The sequence below is a fragment of the Filicampus tigris genome, chromosome 1, assembly GCF_054856515.1.
Source record: "Filicampus tigris isolate MCC_2025a chromosome 1, RoL_Ftig_1.0, whole genome shotgun sequence".
Taxonomy (NCBI): Eukaryota; Metazoa; Chordata; class Actinopteri; order Syngnathiformes; family Syngnathidae; genus Filicampus; species Filicampus tigris.
Window position 1 is genome coordinate 23,771,846 of NC_141217.1, and position 19,941 is coordinate 23,791,786.

The window sequence follows — 19,941 nt, forward strand, 5'->3', positions numbered from 1 at the left end:
TTGGCATGAATCGTCAGATGAATATTTTGATTGATATTTTAGCCTTGGCCGAAAACAAATAGATCGGATACCTAACACTTAGAAAGGCCACATACCAGAAAAACTACAACACTATATTTTACTGTCTGACGTGCTTTTCAAATGCCTATTCATCTTCCAATGGAAATACTTTACTATCAATCAAACAAACTGAAAAAAAACTTTGATTTATTATGATCTTATTATAAGAAAATGTTTACCTGCGCTTGCACTTGTTGCTAGGCACAGTTCAACTACTATAAAACATACAGACAACAAAACATATTCATACATTTCTCAGCATTAGCATGATAAAATGCAGCACTGGTAACTCATGAAGCACATGCCTGGCCACTTGCTGCTTGGCAGAGTCCATACATCTGAGGCAGAACTACCTCATAGGCCAAAATTGTCATTCACTCCCACAAGGCTTAACTGTCAAACTAGGGGCTAACAGCACTGTGCAGGATCAGGAAACACGTAAGTGGAAATTTCAAATATTGATAAGAATAAAGATGAAAGGATGGTGGATCATTCATTTCACAAATGTCACAATTGAATCACTGCTCTGTATTGTGTCTAAAACACTGGAAAACAAATGAATGGTTCTGGTGAGGGCACTTTCCATCCTTTTCTTCAATACTTTTTTATCGTCCTTTTTTTGAAATATCTGTTTTCACCACTGCTGGTTGCTCTTTTGAAGGCTACCGCATCCTTTGACAAAGAAGCGCTGCACAAACTGAGCATAGAAGGAACCTGTCTGGCAATGCCATCGTATTATGCAATCTGTCTGTTTTTTTTTGAGGACGGGGAGATGGCTGAAGGGCAGTATTTCCAATCCTGTTACATCTGACAGGAACAAATGAAGAGAACATGCCTCCAAGTAGGCAGTAAATGTCAGCTGCACCATTGTTTGTTTTCATTGAAGGTAATAACATCATTACCCCCCTGATTTTGCGCCATTGTCGAGGAAGTCGCAAATAGATTTTTTTTTTTTCATCTTAAAGCCGACCAGTAGCCCACCACTTTATGCCAATCTCATTGTTGGCAAAGAACCTACTGTACTATGGTGATTGTGTTACTGTGCCCTTCCCTCCGCACAATTGACAACACAAGTTATTTTTCTTCTTTAGCTCGCAGTGACATCCCTCATCCTCTTTTTCCCTTTTGTCCCCCACCTCATCTGTGATTTCAGCCACATCGTTGCCGGAGCCCGCCGAGTCCCAGCACTGCTCTCTGTCTGTGTACGGATGCTGTGCTGACAACTTCACAGCCGCCTTGGGAGTCGGACTGGCTGGCTGTCCGAGTGAGTCCTCCTCTACGTCATGTTATGACCATTTGGCTTTCGCTGTGTTCATATCGTAAAAACATTATGTCATCAAATCAAATTAGAGAATCACACAAAAACTCTTAACCTATTCCTAATAAGGTTTGTGTCGGGATGGATTCCATTAGCTATGGAAGATCCTATTCATTTGGTGTGGATCCACAATATTTGTCACTTAAGATAACATTAGCTAACCGTTTGGTATCATCGGACTTTGAAAGGTCCGCACGCAACTGAGTTTGAGTCACGAGAAGGTTCAAGTCACATGAAAATTCTATTTTGTTCCTGTGTTCTTAAACCCATGATGAGAGACAAGAATGCTAGCTACTCCTAATTTGGTCATGACGTGTAAACACCTTCCTATTGCCCTTATAAGAACATGACCATATAAAAATGTGTGAAGTAAATGGTATGGATTGGGAGTTACATTTGCGTCCCTAACATCAGCTCTACAATGGACAAATGTAGGTGAGGTTTTGTCTATGCACGGAGCACTTCCGCGTTCGGCCTAAGGTGGCATGCTAACTTCCTGTCTGTATGTGAACGCATAGTGACATCATGAGAAATGTGGTAAGACTCAAAACCTAGCTGATGCTGAACATAGTGGCACACCGTAGTGATGGTTGGAGGCACCATCTCCTAAAATCTCTAGAGCTAATTTCGACCTCGGAAAGTACTATCACCTAACTATTGAATATTCCTACTACGCAAGCCCGGGTTATCACACATTGAACAACAGAGGTTTGTATTTCAGTCAGATGGCATTCCAGCTTGTAACATATTGACAGCAAATCCTGTTTTGCCACCTGACCTTTCCACCGGAAATGCTGAAAGCGTTGCCAAGCATAAGGGGCCATTGAATTAGCAAAATAGGACAATGCGTGTCTGTTGTAAATTCTCGACTCGAGTGTAGAGTGTGGCTGAAAAACACAATTTGAAATAGGGATAAACACGGATTTAGTCGAGATTTAGCACACTCTCTCCACCATCTATTTGTGGAACACTGAGCCTTGCTAAATCCACAAACCTCTCCTTTTTATGTTACATTGTGGGAGAAGAGGTAACTGAAATAAACAAAATATTGTTGAGGAATTCACTTTGTCCTTGTTGTGTTGTCCTCAGGCACCTGCCAATGTAATGTCTATGGCTCCTACAAGGGGACATGTGACCCAGCCACTGGTCAGTGCTCTTGCAAGCCGGGTGTCGGGGGACAGAAGTGTGACCGCTGCGAGCCAGGCTTCTGGAACTTCCGCGGTATTGTGACGGAGAACATGAGCGGCTGCACACGTAAGCTTTTCTTTGGGGCATCTTCCATTTTCAATGGCCAAATAACGACTGAGTCACACACATATTACTGAAAATGTAATTTTAAATCATCTTAATTTTTTGTGATTGGGTCTGTCAAGTACCTACCCACTCATCAAGTGAGAAATTACACAACAATTAAATCTTTTGTTACCTAGCTATTTGAAACTGTGTACGAGTTTGCTGATAAATATCGTCATAGTTTTGCTAATTTACATAATACCACCACCACACTGAACTCTGTGGCAAGCCAAGTAGGCTGAGAAAGATCCTTGCTTAGTGCCAATGTCCTAGCTCCACCCTGGTTGTCATGGTAACAAAAATTCACTCAGCATGACCTCGCTGTAGATGTGAGCAGTGAGCGACACAGCAAATGAGCTACCTCATTTGCCTGTGACAGGATTGCGCCCTCAAACCATTCAAATTTCAGCAAGGAAAAATAAGGGGGGAAAAGTGTGCTTTATTACTTACAATTGTTATTTTGACAACGGCATGCCATAGGCATGCTAGTAAGATACGTGCGATATGTTTTAAATTGTGAATCAAATCACAGCTTTAACACAAAAGTACAAGAGCACAATCATTTTTTGGCCTGTTCACATGTATATATTTTTTTTCTATTTAATGAATTTTGTGACAAGAGTGTCCAGAGTTTTTTTTTTTAATGATAATTAATTGTGTTTTAGTTAAATTTTCACATTTTAAAATTTCACATTTAGATGTATAATCACAACCGGTAATTTGAATTCATAAATGACTCCTTTATTTCGTTTTAGGCAACTCAACTTTGTTTTATCAAACTGAATCCGATAAACATTCATTTGTATTCAAGTAGTCCACTTCGCTCCCTTGTGATGCAGTTTCCTGCAGCTGAAGTGTCAAAGTTCAGTTGCTGTTCTAGCCGCAGATCATTTCTAGTCAACAAGCTGAGATGTTCCTCAGCCACCCTTAACAAGGTTTGCCTACAGCAAGTATAGCAGAGGGATGTACGCCAATACTCGATCCCGAAAGACAAAGAAAAGCACACACCATTGATTTCAGGAACACAACAGGATTATTGTTGACCCCTTAAGGTGATTGTCTTTGGCTTTTTGTTACACACGTGTATTCCTCTGCTGCCCTCAGAATGGACGAGTTACTGGACAGTTACTGACCTCACCTCTAATTGATCCCCCCCTTTTATCAATCTTTTCTTCTCTCCTTGTCCATGGGCAGCGTGCAACTGCGACGCCAGCGGGTCCGTGCGTGACGACTGTGAGCAGATGTCGGGATTGTGCTCTTGTAAGACCGGGGTGAAGGGCATGAAGTGTAATGTGTGTCCAGATGGAAGCAAGATGGGCATGAATGGCTGTGACAAAGGTAATACAGAGGCAATTACCAAAACAAAAGTGGCAAAAATTGCAATGCACTCTTGTTCTCACTTCTTGTTTTTTTATCTTGTTATTCTGGGATAACCTTGTGTCTAACAGTGACCTCTACCAGTAATCAATAGCAGGGAGTACAATACTTCACTATACATTTTTAACGACACATTACTCATTAATATTTATTACCTCCACCAGGAAAGTTATTTTCATCCCTATGTTGCAGTTAATGTGCAACCTTAAACTTTTTTTGATAAATGTATCTGGTATACATTTGTTCATGTAATAATAGGTTTTGTATTAATATTCTTAATTTTTATCATTTGAAAAATGACTTTAATCACCTAAAATTATGACATTGTTCTTGGCATTTTGGATTTTTTTTTGTCTCTCACAAAACAACTTTCTTCTGAATGTATGATTTTTATCATACATTTTTCAACTTTATTCTTGAAAACCACAATTTTCTTCTCATGCTCTGTCACTCACAATCAAAGTAAAATTATCTCAAATATCCTTTAGTAATTTATTTACATTTTCACCAGATTGAACAATGTTTAATGTAAGGTAAGACAATGCAGCTTTATTTATATAGCATATTTCATTCACTAGACATCTCAATGTGCCCTAACGACATTGAGAAGAAAAGCAGAGAAAACAAAAGTAGCTTACCAAAATTACTAAGAGTACATAGAGTGACAAGATTTAAACACATTGACACTAAAACACATTAACTACTAAAAACATCTAAAAGAAAAGTGAAGAAATGAAAGTAGATTTCTAAAATTAGAAAAAGAAAAAAAAATGATTTCAAAATCTTTACAAGACCTAATCAAAGGCGTGGGGAAAAGTTTATAACCTGGATTTAAAAGCATTTGCACTCGGGGCTGATTTCACTTCTGTTGGCAGCTTATTCCATTTGTGTGCAGCACAACAGCTAAATGCAGCTTCACCATGTTTACTTTGAGCTTTGGCTCCACTAATTGACCCATGTCTGCAGATCTCAGAACCCCTACTGGGTTTATATTCAATCAGCATTTCTTTTATGTATTCAGGTCCCAAACTATTCAGTGATTCATAGGCTAGTAGCAGATTTTTTTTTTTCTGGTAAGAACCCGAGCTGCAGCGTTCCGAATGTGCTGCAACTGTTTGATGCTTTTTTTGAGGGAGTCCAGTAAAAAGACCGTTACAACACTCAAGTCTACTGGAGATGACAAAGCACGGATATGTTTCGTCTGGTCTGCTTGGAGCATGCATTGATATGTTTTGTAGCTGGTAAATGCTGTTCAGTGATTGATTTGCTATGGAAAGTTAGGTCAGAATCTATCAGCACCCCAAAATTCAGAATTGATCTTTGAAAACAATGATTCGAGGTGTTTTCTGCCGGCATTCCTCTTTTCTTTTTTTGCTGAAAGCAATTACCTCTGTTTAGTTTTGGTTATGCTGAAGGAAATGTTGATTCCACAGTTGTTAATTTGTTCTAGGCAGTGAGACAGCACCTTCATTGAACTGTTGTTTCTTGCTTGCATTGATAATTATACCTGTGTCTCATCTGCATAGCCACGATAACCAACATTGATGTTCTGAACCATTTGCCCCAAAAGTAGCATACAGACTGAACAAAAGGGGTCTAATGACTAACCCTTGAGGGACCCCATGTGCCATGTACTGAAAAATGTACATCGGTTGCACATGATTGAAATGTGGTAAACGTATTAAATTTTCGCATGTTTGCCGAAAAAAAATAAACAAATGATATGTATTAGTTGAACACATTTTAATCAAGTACCGGTACTTTTTATTCCGTGTGGCCATTCGATCAGATTCAAAACATGGTCACCAAAAAAATAACAAATTTCCTCCAATTAGAAACTGAACCGTTTTAGGACTGTTTCATTAAATCCCATCAAGGTTTCCAACCTGCTCAACAGCATATTATGATCAACTGTATCAAATCCTGCACTGAAATCCAATAAGACTATAGCACCAACACCTTCCCTGCCTGAGTGTTCAATCTTATATCATTTAGTCCTTTAATAAGAGCTGTTTTTTTTGTACAGTGATGAGGTCGGACACCTGATTGAAATTTATCAAAATGTCCGTTTAAGTTAAAGAATTTGGGGAGTTGATTGAAAACCACTTTCTCAGCAACATTGGTTAAGAAGGGAAAGTTTGAGATGGGTGTATAAGTTGCTAACAAGGAGACATCCAGCGTTCTGTTTTTTTTCAGAAGGAGCTTGACACCCGCTTGCCTTGGTAGAGCCTTTTTCCAAATGTTTCACTCCTAAAATATCTTGCTCCTACTTGGAAACTGTTTATTTGTATTTCTGCATAAGCACTATTGATTCTTCAGATGAATAATGAAAACAGGCTGGGTTTAAGTAGGTTGATAGAAAGGTTAGCTCCTGCTGAGGGTGGGGCACACAGCTCCTTGATTAAGATGCTCTATCTGCTATTGACTGGAAGTCAAAAGCTTAATCAAGTCAGCAACAGGGCGCACTGGTGGGGCTCCCATCCCTGCTCATCATGTCAGATAAAAAGACAAGGCACTGGGAGGTGGAGGCGCATGAAAGCAGGAACCAAGGACAGGGGGTACTTTAAGCTGCTATGATGTAGCTATGATGCAAAGGCCTTTCACTTCTGGCCTGGTGGATACACGCCAGGCTCCTTCAGCTCGTGCAGCAGTTAACTTCAAGGACGAAATTGCGTCTTCAACATAAAATGATTTACTGAATGTAAACATGAAAAAAAGCCTGTCCAAAATATTCCAGAGTGCAGTACATTTTCACAATATAACATTCTTTTTGATCCACTGAGGCTGCTTGGATGAAATAGTGTGCTACAGGAAAACTCTGAATTATTCATTTATGTATCTGACAGGTGAATACACTGCTTTGTGACTGTATTAATGTATTAACGCCTTGGGTTATATGAGTTTATAATACATAGATAATGTACCCTATCAATAATTCAGAGTTATTCTCTTCGCATGTCAATAAAATACTACTTATAACCGCACATGTATACAAACTAGTACATTAAAAGAGTTCCTCCTCATTCCTGTAAAATCCAGATGAAACTTCTGTGTGCATCCCTCCTTTTATTTACGTTTATGCTTTGATTATACAGTACATGAGGGCAAACAGCAAGAGTATTGTATACTACATTTACATTGTGAACACAAGGAGTGGAGATTTTAATAAGGGTTCCATATTTGGCTGCGTTTAATTTCATATCATTAGTACTGCAAACCAGAAAATATCAATTAATAATGTAAACTAACTTCTCTTTCAGGTCCAGAGGCCCCAAATTCATGTGATGAGTTAGTTTGTAGTTTTGGAGCATCTTGTATTGAAGTGAATGGTCAGGCCCATTGTGAGTGCCCCTCACCCGACTGTGATGAACGGAACAAAACTAAGGTGTGTCTTTCAAAATGGTGGCGCGTGCGTTTGTGTGTTGGCGGTGGTGACAGAGAGAGAGGTTGCTACCATGGCCCAACAGGCAATAAAGACGTGTTCTCCATCTCTTTCACTGTGGAGCAGGTGTGCGGTTCTGATGGGGTGACGTATGGCGACCAGTGCCAGCTGAGGACCATCGCCTGCAGGCAGGACAAGGATGTCACAGTGCAACACTTTGGACAATGTACAGGTGAGCCCAGATGAGCCTCCATGCATCACACACATCGTACAGATGTCCAAATGTTTCCCCAGCCCCAGTCACATGACAACAAGCAGCGCCCTGGGCCTCCAATAAGTCCCCCGCCCCCCCGCCCCTTATACCAATCCATTATGGCATTCAAATCTGAAATTCAAATCATTTCATGAGTTGTTGTTGTTTTTTTTAAATTTACCTTGTGTATGTACAGCCAGTTTGATGCTTGTGTTTGATCTGGTGGATATTGGTAGTGCTTTCCGCTGACTTTTGTGCATCTGGTGTGGCATCAATTCCCACTCAATGCTCCGCAATGTCCTGTGACTGAAAGGCAACTAGTCCAGGGTGTAGTTCACCTTTCACCCTAAAGGCCTAGATAGACCAAAAAGACGCTGACCAACAGTGACAGACGCTTACCCCCTGTGGCGTCCGGCCGGCTGTCGGCACGTCACGCTGGCAAAGCACATCGCAGCGATAGACAGCGACGCTGACCATTAAAGTACCTTCTGCGCACGCAGAAGATGTAATACCCTTCCATACCATCGGCGGCGGTAGTCACCATTTCTCATGGTTAGAACATTTGCAGAAGATTCATAGTAATAAAAGTCTGAAAATAAAAAAAAAAAGCCCTGACAGGCTGTCTGTTTCACTCAGCCATTGTCAGGATTTTGAGCCTTTCTGTGAAGTGTGTCAATTGAAATTTGCCAGAAACGTGACGGAACACGCCGAGTGTCTACGTGTTTAGTGAAAGGCACGGCTCCTGTTCCTTTTTGTCCAGATGCCAATGGACACTGCTTGAATCAGTGTTTTAGGTAACAAGCGCCAAGGTCATGACATTCATGTCTGGTAATGTTGTCACAGTGACAGCCAGCTTTTGCCACATTGGGAGGGTATGGAAATGTCGCAGTGAAGTGGAGGAAGGGCCAGCTGTGGCTCTGGACATGTGCCACTGACAGATGTCTTGCATGCATGGCTGGAAGTGGTCCGTTCACCTCATCTCTCTGTGCACTCAGGCCAGGTGACTAAGTCCTTTGTACACCTGTCACTAAGAGAACTAATTCATCCACCATTAGTGACTGCTTGCCAGACTCTTTTGTCCTCGTTCTTAGGGGCCAAGCAGGTGATCTTTACATTTCAGGGACACTGATCAAAGCAAAGATATGCTGGAATCAGGTCACCAGACCAGTCACGCTCTGACAAGTGTTACCAGTGAAAAGAGGCTTCCAAATTTCATTCCATTTTTTTTCCCTTGCTTTAGTTGCCTGGCAGATGCGACTCGTGTGTAATCCTTCGCCAAGTGTTACCGCACATGCAAGGAAGGCCAGAAGACGCCTCCAAGCAGATTCTTTTTTTCTTCCCGACTCATTCTATCAAGCCCTCAGGGAAGGACCAGACAGGCGCCTTGACGGAGGATCTTTTAATTCTTTCCCCCCGGATGCGGTTGCGTGGCGGGAAGCATCTCCAACACTACTGTAGGCTTCAGGGGTTCGATCTGGAGCTCATTTCACGTGTGGCTGGGTGCGAATTAGCATTAGCTCTGCCTCTTTCCCCTTGCTGTGCTCCAACCCGGCCCTTCAATCCCCATGCTGTGTACATGCCGGGTTTGCAGACGTGGCGAATTTGTGAACGCTCTTGCTTACCATATTGCATTTGTCACCAATGCAAAACCAAGGGCTTATATATTTTAGAGACTATTGAGGTGCAGCGCAGGCTCTGAGGTCGAACACAAACCGTTCACAAAACTTTCCCATAGGCAATAACGCAAACGTTCCAGGGTCAAACTGTTGCCACCGTAAACCCTGCATGATTATTTTCTTGAATTCCATATGAACATTTTGACTGCGATGCACTATAAATGAAGCCTATTTACCATTTAATGGAAAGGACAACATTGAAATTATAGTGTAATGGCCTGAGTTCTTGGGGTAGGCAAACAGCATTGTATTGCAAACTGTAAAGCAATACATGTCCAAAACCTGAAAAAAGCATTCATGTGCAATTTTCAAAGGTAGGAAAGTGAGGCACCCCCCCCCCCCCCCACCCCCTGGTGGGAAGTAGCCAGTGACTTGGCAATGGCATGGCCTCCTCCCATATGGTGTTATCACCTGTAGGTTTGCAGCAAATTGGCAAATAATGCTGGCATATGGCATTGTCAGCCTGTGTGTTAGTCAGGCTTCTGTTGCCTTCACCAGCTCGTGTTCGGAGGTTTTATTTCTCATTATTCAATCCCTCATCCTTCCTCCATTGTTTGCTCTGCCATCTTCTCCCCCACTGCTGCCTTTGTTAACGTGTTTACTTTGTCACTCTGTCGCCCTTTTTCTTCTGGCCTCTGTCTTTTCCCTTCACTCCCCTCCTCACGACTGAACATGGCTGACACTCCAAACAATCTTAATAACCATGTTTCTCCAGTAAGTACATGGTTCCAGACAATCCATGATGACAATGATTTCTTTCTTCCTCTCCATCTGGTGACATTACTGTTCACTGGCCTGCTAAGAGGGAAAAATGAATGCAAATGGAGTGCTCAATCTGATTGAGAAAAACAATAAATGAAAAAGCTGGGCTGTATGTCCTTCGGTCTTGTACGTAGTCTGTTCTATAAACACATACATTATATGGGGACAATTTTCAATTCAGAGGTGTCAAAATGTTTGACTTCACTGACCCTTAAGTAGATGTCACCCTCTTGACAGATCAGTGGGAGAAAAGCGTTTGAGTCATCTAATACGACTGCCACTGTAAAGACAAAAACACTGTACAAAACACAGAAAAATGACTACCGACTCACCATTAATGTCAGTTGCTTGTTTTTCCCGTTAGAAAGTTGTCATAGTGTGTGCATGACAAACGCAATTACTAATGTCTATTTCACACGGGTGGTTGCCTGCCCGTCAATGTGACAGCATCTTTGGTGTACGCACATAGTCGACCTCAGATGTGAAGTAACAAAAGAGTTTGACTGTATTAATTAAAAGACTAATTAATTATCGTTTTTTATGTAATTTATGTGTAATGATTCCATAGAAATTTTGCGGCCCAGTTCAGCCTTGCCCCATGGTATAATATTCAATTATATAAATTAATCACATCAATATAAATTAATCAGGCGGCACGGTGGTCGACTGGTTAGCACGTCGGCCTCACAGTTCAGAGGTCGTGGGTTCGACCCCGGCTCCGGCCTCCCTGTGTGGAGTTTGCATGTTCTCCCCGTGCCTGCGTGGGTTTTCTCCGGGTACTCCCACATTCCAAAAACATGCATGGTAAGTTGATTGGACTCTCCAAATTGCCCCTAGGTGTGATTGTGAGTGCGGATGTTTGTCTCTGTGTGCCCTGCGATTGGTTGGCAACCAATTCAGGGTGTCCCCCGCCTACTGCCCAAAGACAGCTGGGATAGGCTCCAGCACGCCCCGCGACCCTTGTGAGAACAAGCGGTATCAATAATGGATGGATGGATAAATTAATCATTCTGATCGGTCCTAAACTTACCAAGACATTTTGGACAAATGCATGCTTTTCAATTTTTGGGAAGTGTTTTAGAAGACCATCTCCTGCCCTAGTGCATATAGCAAGGCCTATCAAAACATGCTTGGACTGTAGTTTGGCATGGGAGAATCAATTGAAACACCTTTCAGATAAGCATATAGTGGAGTAAACTCTCTCTAGGTCCAACATTAAAGATCTCTGACCTTCCGGATGAATGGGCAAAAATTCCCGCAGCCACTCTCCAAAATCTTGTTGAAAATGTTCTCAGGAGAATGCAAGTTTTTTTTAGCTGAAAATCAGATATATGGTCCCATTTGCAATTCCTGCAGGAGTTTCACTACTTTTGTAGATGCAGCATAGCTTTTTCTCCCGTCTTACCTTAGCCTCTGCCATTATCTGCACAGCCATCCAGCCACCTGACACTAAGCCTGCATGCAGAGTGACAGGTGTAGCCAAGGGGAACGGCAATGCATGCCACCACAATGTCTACGATACCATCTCCACTTCTTTTGCGACCCACTCCAAATCTATCCCTTTACAAAAAAAAAAAAAAAAACGTTCCGAGCTCTAAGCTGACACCTCTGCCTGGTCCTCCGCCATCCCAGGTGGTATCACGTTTCACACCTCAGTGAGGAACTGTCAGTCAAGGAGGCGATTATAGCGGCGTGATTAGGCCGTACACATAATGCTCGGCGAATCCTAATGAGGATCGTGTTTATGTCACCCACATGCATTTTATTCCCATGGGCAGTGAGGGAGCAAAGAAAGCCTGCTTGTCTCAGCTTACTTGCTTAAGTAGCATTTCCTTATTTACCCGCACTCACTTTTCTTCAGAGGGACTTTTTGTCCTATTTATCGTTCTTCCATCACACTCAGTTATGTCCTTTTTTTCATGGGTAATGACGGACTCCCTGCAGCAAGCCTCCTCTCTTTTCCATATTCTGAGTGATTCTTTGCCGAATGAGCGCTTGTTTGCTGTGCATCTGTTTGTGGTGGCGTTGACGACGTTGGCGCCAGCGAGCGGAGTGCCGCCTTTGAAGCCCTGAGTTAAAGCAGCTTGGTTTTTTTTTTTCATGGCCTATTTCTATCAATCATTCATCACCGGCGGCACTGGCTGTTGGTGATTAAAGCTTTACTCCTGCAAGGCAGCACGTGAATATGGATAGAAAATTCAAAGGCATACACATGCACCACACAAAAATGAATAAGTAGTAAGTGTGCAAATAGGCAGAAAAGACGCACTCTAACCATGCGTGGATTGCAACGATGTGTGAATATTGTGCAGATGAAACACTAGAGTGCATATGGCTCCGTGTGTCATCTGTTGGCACCGTACATATTCGTCAATCCTTTATTAGACATCTACCGCAGAAAAAATAAAGAACAGGAACCAATGCCCATCTTAGGTGAGGATAACACTCTGTAAATTGTTTGTTGGTACTTTGTTTACCCTTTTGTATTACTTGTCTATTTGAGTCCTCCCCGTATTTATGAAATTAAAGCTAAACTTAAATCTTTTACCTGCAGTATAGCAAAAATGCCATCTACTTTCATCATTTTATCGTGCGTGGAGCATGCGGTCCGCTGTCAACTTGACTTAAAAAAGGACTATTTCACTTCACAATGTAAAATATATATTTGCAAAATAATAGCCAATTTATTTTACCTGGGTAATGCAATTTTTTTTTTTCCCCTTCTTGAGCCTTATCGTACAGCGACGGCACATCAGGACAGTAGACAGCACCTTCATTTTCACACACGATTGTAAGCTGTCATCTGTGAGGCGTGAGCGATGTTTGTTTTTATTATAGTTCAAATAGGGCGTCGCGCTGAACGTTCTGTTTTCATCAGAAACTCTTTTTTTCTTGGATTTATTCACGGTATGCCTACCGGGGGTCAAATAGTTCAATAAATCTTCAGTGCTTGTGATGCATATATGATAATGAGTAAATACAAATGTTGTATTTTAATGGGTCGCAAGAGCACCATAATATTCAAATTTAAAATTACATTTGAAAAACTATTTAAATGTATATGAAAGCCTCATTTTTTTCTTTTCCAAAGTCACAAAGAGCTACAGCACAAGGATGAATCGCAGGTTGCGGACCCCTGCTAGAGGACAACCACTCAGTATTTTATGACAAATGATATGCCTATTTTTAAAAAGTTTTAATTGTCCCGCACAAGTTGAAGTTGTGACTGTAAGTGGCGTTGTTTCTCCTTGGGTGAATTCCCAATTTTACTATCCCCGAAGAATTCCATTTCCACTATATGATCATCCAACGCAAGGTTGTTGAAACATGTTGCTTTTTTAATGTTAAAGTTTGTTCGAGTGTGTGTGTGTGTGTGTGTGTGCGGTATCATGACGACACTGTTGAACATCACTGAGAAGGAAGGTGTACATTTTTTTGTCATCAGTAAGTAAAAATGTAACTTTTGCTGCCTTTGATGTCAGTTTTTCTATGAGGGCAATTAAAGTTAATGTCACAAGTTTGCAACATTTCCATCTTGGCTCAATCATTCATCCATTCCTTGCTTCCTCCCCTTCCCTCCGCCAGAAAGCATCTCCGAGCGGGCTGAGCCACCCACTCCAACCACGCTTGCCATCACAACGCCAGCCCCCTTAAATCATAACAAGGTGTGGGCCATCCCGCCTCCGAGAACAGCCGAGACTGCCGAGACTACGGTGCAGCCCCCTGCCACCACGCCCTCACCCACGCTCACACACCACCGTGCGCCCAAAAACCACCACCACCCCCACCACCCCATCCACATCCAACCTCAGTCGCCACGGTCAACCCCTGCCCCTACCGCTACCGCCTCTCCAAGTAGCCCCGCCCCCTCCGCCGCAGCAAATTTTTTCGAGGGCTCGGGCAGTGGGGAGCCGAGTGGAGATGACCAAGTTGAGGAAGAGGAGGAGCAAGAAGAGGAAGCAGGTAGCGGCATCCCAACAGAGGCCAGTGGGGCGGAGGAGTCTTTTGGTAAATCCTTGCTCTTTCATTATCACACCCATAATGCTTTCACAGCTATACATATTGTGAGTATGGACCAAATTGTTGATGTCATACCATAACATATTCATGCCATCAAAAAGTCAAGTATGTAGATGTTGTTCGAAGACGTGCTTATTCTTCTGTTCATAATGTTCCATCGTTGACCCCACCTGCACGCTTGAATGAGATCCAGTGATCACAACATCAAAACTAATGTTCAACTTTGATGGGCACTGTCTGAGATGTATTCATTTCACAATGACAGTTGACAATTTTGACGTTCAGCTCTTCATTAGAGGACAAGCGAGTTGTGCCAGAAGAGAAGGAGCGAAACAGTTGAACAGTTGTGCCTGTGAATTCCAAAGTTTAGAGAAGGTCAAAATAACTTGTAAAGGTTATAGTGCATTTTAGGTTCCTCCTGAAGTATCATCCACTGAAAAGATGAATATTTTTGAGTAGTGTATGTTTTTAATCTGCACCACAAACATGAGAGCAAAAAGAGAAGGTCAGAATATTAGGAGTATTCTCAATGATAAAATGGAGTTATACGTCCACTATGTCTGGAATGCCTGCGTCCTGTAATAGCTGCTAACTTTCATTGATCTCAGGTTTTGCTATGTTAAATGCTTACAAATTCCATACATCTTAAATGGTAACCTACAAATTCCATACATCTTTATGCATTTTTTTTCTTACCGATAACATCAACGTAAAGAAAAGCATGCCAACACACAAACTATTTGATTGGGTTTTTTGAGAAATTTTCACTCACTTTTTTAATTTGATGCCTGCACCACATTCCAAAAAAGCTGAGACGGGGTCATGTTTACCACCGTGTTACATCGCCTTTCTTTTCAGCAACACTTAATAAGTGTTTGGAGACTGAGGACATTAATTGGTGAAACTTTGATGGTGGATTTCTTTCCCATTCTCGCTCAATGTGCAGCTTCTGGGTCTCTGTTCTTGTATTTCACACTTCATAATGCGCTACACATTTTCAATGGGACAGTTTAGGCCATTCTCGTACTCGCACTCTTTTAGTTCGAAGCCACCCAGTTGGAACACGTGCCGAATGTGGCTCTGCGTTTTCCTCCTGAAATAAGCAGGGATGTCCCGGCTTGGATGGCATCATTGCTTCAAAACCTATATGTACCTTTTAACATTAAGGGTCACTTCACAGGTGCGCAAGTCTATTTTTCCTAGAGAACAATCCGGATGGTCATGTTCCTCTTTGGTTCAAAAGACACGACCGCCACGATTTCCAAAAACAATTTGAAATGTGGACTCGTCAGACCACAGTATACTTTTTCACTTTGCGTCAGTCAGTTACAGATGAGCTTGGGCTCAGAGTGTTTCTGGGTGTCGTTAATAGTGCATTTGTAGATGTAGCGACAAACTGAGTTAACTGACAATAGTTTTCTGAAATGATGACCTAGCCACATAACCGTAACCATTAACTAACTAGCCCTAACCTGCCCCCACGTGGTAATAATCATTCCCCAATGATGGCAGGTTTTAATGCAGTGTAGCCTGAGCGATTAAAGATGACAGGTATTCAATGTTGGTTTGCGTTCTTGCTGAGATTTCTCCAGATTGTCTGAATCTTTTGATGATATCTCAATTTGAGTAAGAAAAGCAATCTCCATGCTTCATTGTCAGTGCCCACTGCCCATGCATGCTGTCACTCTTCCAACAGTCAAATAGCTTGCAAACGAATACACTTTGAGCTGGCCAGATGAAAGCGCTGGCCCGTATCGGGGTCTTTTCGGAACCGGAATTGAGAGGATGATATGACTGGGCGGTTTGAGGTGTGAGCGTGTGCGTACAGGCTCCCTTCAATCAGTCGCAGTCACAGGACGAGTGGTCCCAAATCTTTCCCGACATGCCCTGCTGCCCGGGGATGACTGGCGCCTTCCCATCAGATCCTGTCTTGTTTCCCCTCCACCCGGCCGCCTCAGTTGTCAGCTTGCAACAAACGTATAGGATGGTTGGAATAGCGTGACCCCCCCGATGTGGTCTTCTTCTTCCTCCTTCTCGCCTCCCCGCTCTGCCAGCGTCTTAGATTTATTCTCCTGTCACATGCTGACCAATGCTCGGTGACGCAAGAAGCATGTAGGCTGTCTACCAAGGAGACCTGCTGTCTTGTGCCTCTGCGTGAATGAAAGTGTATCCAACCGTGCCTGAGTGTTTTTTTGGTTTTTTTTCCTTTACATTTTATTCCTAAGCTTTATGTCTGTCTCTTGAAGTGCAGATTTGACCAATTCAGTGTGGCAGTGTTGGGAGAATACGATATCAAATAGGGTGTTTTTACAGTGTAGCATGATGGGACTCAACAACGATGCAAGTATCCACAGCAATACCAAATGTTAGCACAGTTGAGTGGTTCTTTTTTTTTCAAATCTTGGCTCAGGCTTTCTTGTGTGGATTTTGCGTGTTCTCACTGGGCTTTTCTGCATGCACTCCACTTTCCTACCACATTGCAAAATCTTGCTCGTTAGTGTCATTGAAAACCCTAAATTGTCCAGAGGTGTGAATGTGACTGAATGTGCCCTGTGATTGACTGGCGACCACTCCGTGGTGCACCACGCCTCTCACCCAAAGTCCGCTGGGATAGGTTACAGCTCATGTGCAGAACGGAAGTAGAAATAGCACAAGCAGAATAGAAAATTAATGGACGGATGGAAGTTTTGCTAGTGTTAGTGCGGAGGTACCCAAAAAAAAAACAACTTCTTACTATAAAAAAACTCATTGTTGAATTACTGAATGATTCCGTAGTGTAACCGTTAGTGTACCAGTGCAGCACTGTGTATAAATCAAGCAAGTGGTGGGGTGTGTGCATGCCTTGTGCATGTGAAGTGGCGCTCTATTGAAATCCACACTTAATGTCAGCGCGTGTGTTAGTGCATGTTTATGTGACAGTTATTCCTATATGGCTCCCCGTGGAGTTGCAGTGCAGTCTCCTTGCGACTTCACATTGCCCTCTTTTCCCCTAGCCGTCCTCTCCTCTTCAGCCCAGCACCCATAAATCTACAGACCACACTCCAACACATGCCCTATAAGCCCCTCATCTTTCTCCTCCCTCCTTCCTTTGACCGCGAGTCCTTGAGCAGAATGTCCCCCCGTCTCTTGACGTCTTTACGACTTGTTTAGCCGTTAGCTGTTTGCCTCCATGATTATTTCTGATCGCCGAGCGGCCATAAACTGCGCCGCTTCGGCCGAGACGCCCCTGCCGCCGACACCGTCATTAGAGAAGATGGAGGTTCACTGCTTGTGCAGTGTATTACACAGTTGGTCAGGGAGCGGGGCCACACACTTTTATGATTTTTTATGTTCAAAGACAGTCGCATATACAGGAAGCATACATGCATATCCTTTCTCCTCTTGAGAGAGGGAGGGTTAGCATTGACGCCAGCAATCAGTCAGATCTCTTTATGTGGGAACACCTCTGGCATTTTTATGTCAGATATGCTGTATATGACAAACCCTAATTTACTGTCTGACTGGGCTTTTTCCAAGTCCAATTTGTCAACAAATAGTTGACCTTACTCATTATAGTACTTTACAACTTTCATAAAAGGTGAGAAAGGACTGGGTGAACTGTGAGGAACAGGAAATCAGACAAATAGTGTACACAGTTTACATCCAGAAATCACTAAGGGTTATGATTAGGGATGTAACGATGAATCGAAAATTGATTACAAATCGATTCGCCCCGATTAATCGAAAATCGAATTGATTAGATTCGTCTAGAAAATTATGTCTTGAAACGTTTTTTTTTCATTCCAGATGCATAGCACATTTTGAATATGTAGATCAAATGATGCTTTTGCGCCAAACATCATTGCGTATTGCATTTGTGGATGGCTGCAGAACTACACTAGTGCACAGAGACAAGCATGGTAGCAATTTTTAAAAAATCAAATCGAATCGAAAATCGGGAACTGAAAATCGAATCCAATCGGGGCTTGAGTGAATCTTTACATCCCTAGTCATGATGCAAGCTTTTCTGTCCTTCCTTATTAATACACGCCATCATTATCCTTAATTGTATTCTATGATTAAGTTACATTAGTAGAGTCTTGAATATTGTACTACATGTAATATGTAATATTGTTCTCATCTCATTATTATGATCAAATTGGAAAATGCACCACGTACTCTTTTTGCTACTGCGCTCCTGTGCTTAATATATTTCTTCCTGTTTGAGAATTTCTAAATAAATAGTCATGAAAATAATGCAAACTACTAATGGCAATTAACAGGCTTAAAACATGACCAAAAAAACAAATGAAATCACAAAAAAAAAAAAAAATCAACCAAGACGTACTGATAGATAACAAACTGTCAGACTGGTATTAATTTAATAAGATCTATATTGTAGTGGTTGTAGTTTGCAATGGTGTTTCTAATATTTGCACCCCACCCCGCCATCCAGGACCCACAATGGAAAACACTGCAATACCCATAGCTGACCACAGGTCGTCCTGTGACAACACAGAATTTGGATGCTGCCCTGACAGCGAGACTCCTGCCAACACCCCAGATGGAAGCAACTGTCCACGTAAGTTTAATGTCGTTTTCATTTTTGTTTGTTCTACTACTGTATATGCTTGCAGAGGAGTTGACATTCCAAGCCTTCTTGTTAGCTCTGTCCTTAAAATGCAAAGTCAAATCATTCAATTAGTATAAAATCTCATTTTCAATAAGTTTCACTTTTTCCCCCCCAAAACGTTTAACATTATTTTTCAGAAATTTCACAATCTCAATACATAAACAAACAGTGTTAGCCATGTTTAAAAAAAGTGTTTACAAATATGGGGATTTGGATTAACTGCAGACATCATTTGCAAAATAGCTTTGCTAACATGTTCTCTTTTATACCTTCTAAAGTTCTTTTTTCTGTCATTTTTATAATGTATGCATTGAAGAGATTTTGTGTTCATTTTCAGTGTTTATTTTGAGGTTACTAATATTCTGCCATCTGCAGTAAACAAACAGATGAACAGCTGGTATCTTCTCTGCTTTCATGAATCACCTCCCTCAAACTTTGGCAGATGGATAGAAAGTAAATAAATCTCACGTGGGAAAATATGACCAAAGTTTGTCATGACTCAAAAGATGATCCTTTCACAAAACTGATCTGCTCTAAGTATGAAGTATAAATAACAGAATGTATAAATAACAGAACGGATTGTAGGACCTACAAGATCCAGAATGTGCAGGGTCATTACCATACAGTGCCCCTCCCAAATAATTGGACAGTAAAATGCCATCGTGATAGGGCTTGTTTGAGATGTGTAATCAATTTTACCGATAGTCTAATACATAGCACGGCACTTCATTTAAACTGCATTGGCCTTTTGCAGTGCCATAACTGAAGAAAGGAAAAAATGGAGGCTTTTGAAAATGGCTTTTCTTATGTCTGAAAAACACTTCTCTTGCAAAATATATATTTAGTAGTTTGTTACTGGGTCCATCTGAGTCACATCGCATGACTCACATATCTCGAATCCTAACTCCAGTAATTCACAGTATTCAAAATAAAATATGCTGTAGTGTAAAACCCGGGAGGACAATCAGCTCATTCTTCTAAACTTACATACATACTGCGTGTGGGTGTGTGTTTATGCATTTATTCAAGTGTCAGGATTGGAAAGTGCATACATTGTTCCAGCAAGTGTTCTTGATACACGGGAGTGCAATAAATAAAACTCAACTTTAAGGACCTCAAATGTTCCAAAAGTATGTTATAGAACGTGCAAAACATAAGATAACATTAGGTATATATATATACACAGTA

The 19,941-nt window shown here is 41.8% G+C and overlaps 1 protein-coding gene across 11 annotated transcripts in view; it reads left to right on the forward strand.

The window, feature by feature from the left end:
* agrn (agrin) overlaps positions 1-19,941 on the forward strand; it is a 263,386-nt gene that overhangs the window by 196,766 nt on the left and 46,679 nt on the right. For 10 of the 11 annotated variants that reach the window (XM_086027847.1, XM_086027856.1, XM_086027871.1 and 7 more), the window contains 7 exons: positions 1,214-1,324; positions 2,468-2,632; positions 3,866-4,009; positions 7,309-7,433; positions 7,557-7,662; positions 13,707-14,129; positions 18,577-18,702. In XM_086027847.1, coding sequence (XP_085883973.1) covers positions 1,214-1,324; positions 2,468-2,632; positions 3,866-4,009; positions 7,309-7,433; positions 7,557-7,662; positions 13,707-14,129; positions 18,577-18,702 — 1,200 coding nt within the window. The remainder of the gene's footprint in view (positions 1-1,213; positions 1,325-2,467; positions 2,633-3,865; positions 4,010-7,308; positions 7,434-7,556; positions 7,663-13,706; positions 14,130-18,576; positions 18,703-19,941) is intronic. The other variant, XM_086027911.1, reaches the window with a different exon arrangement.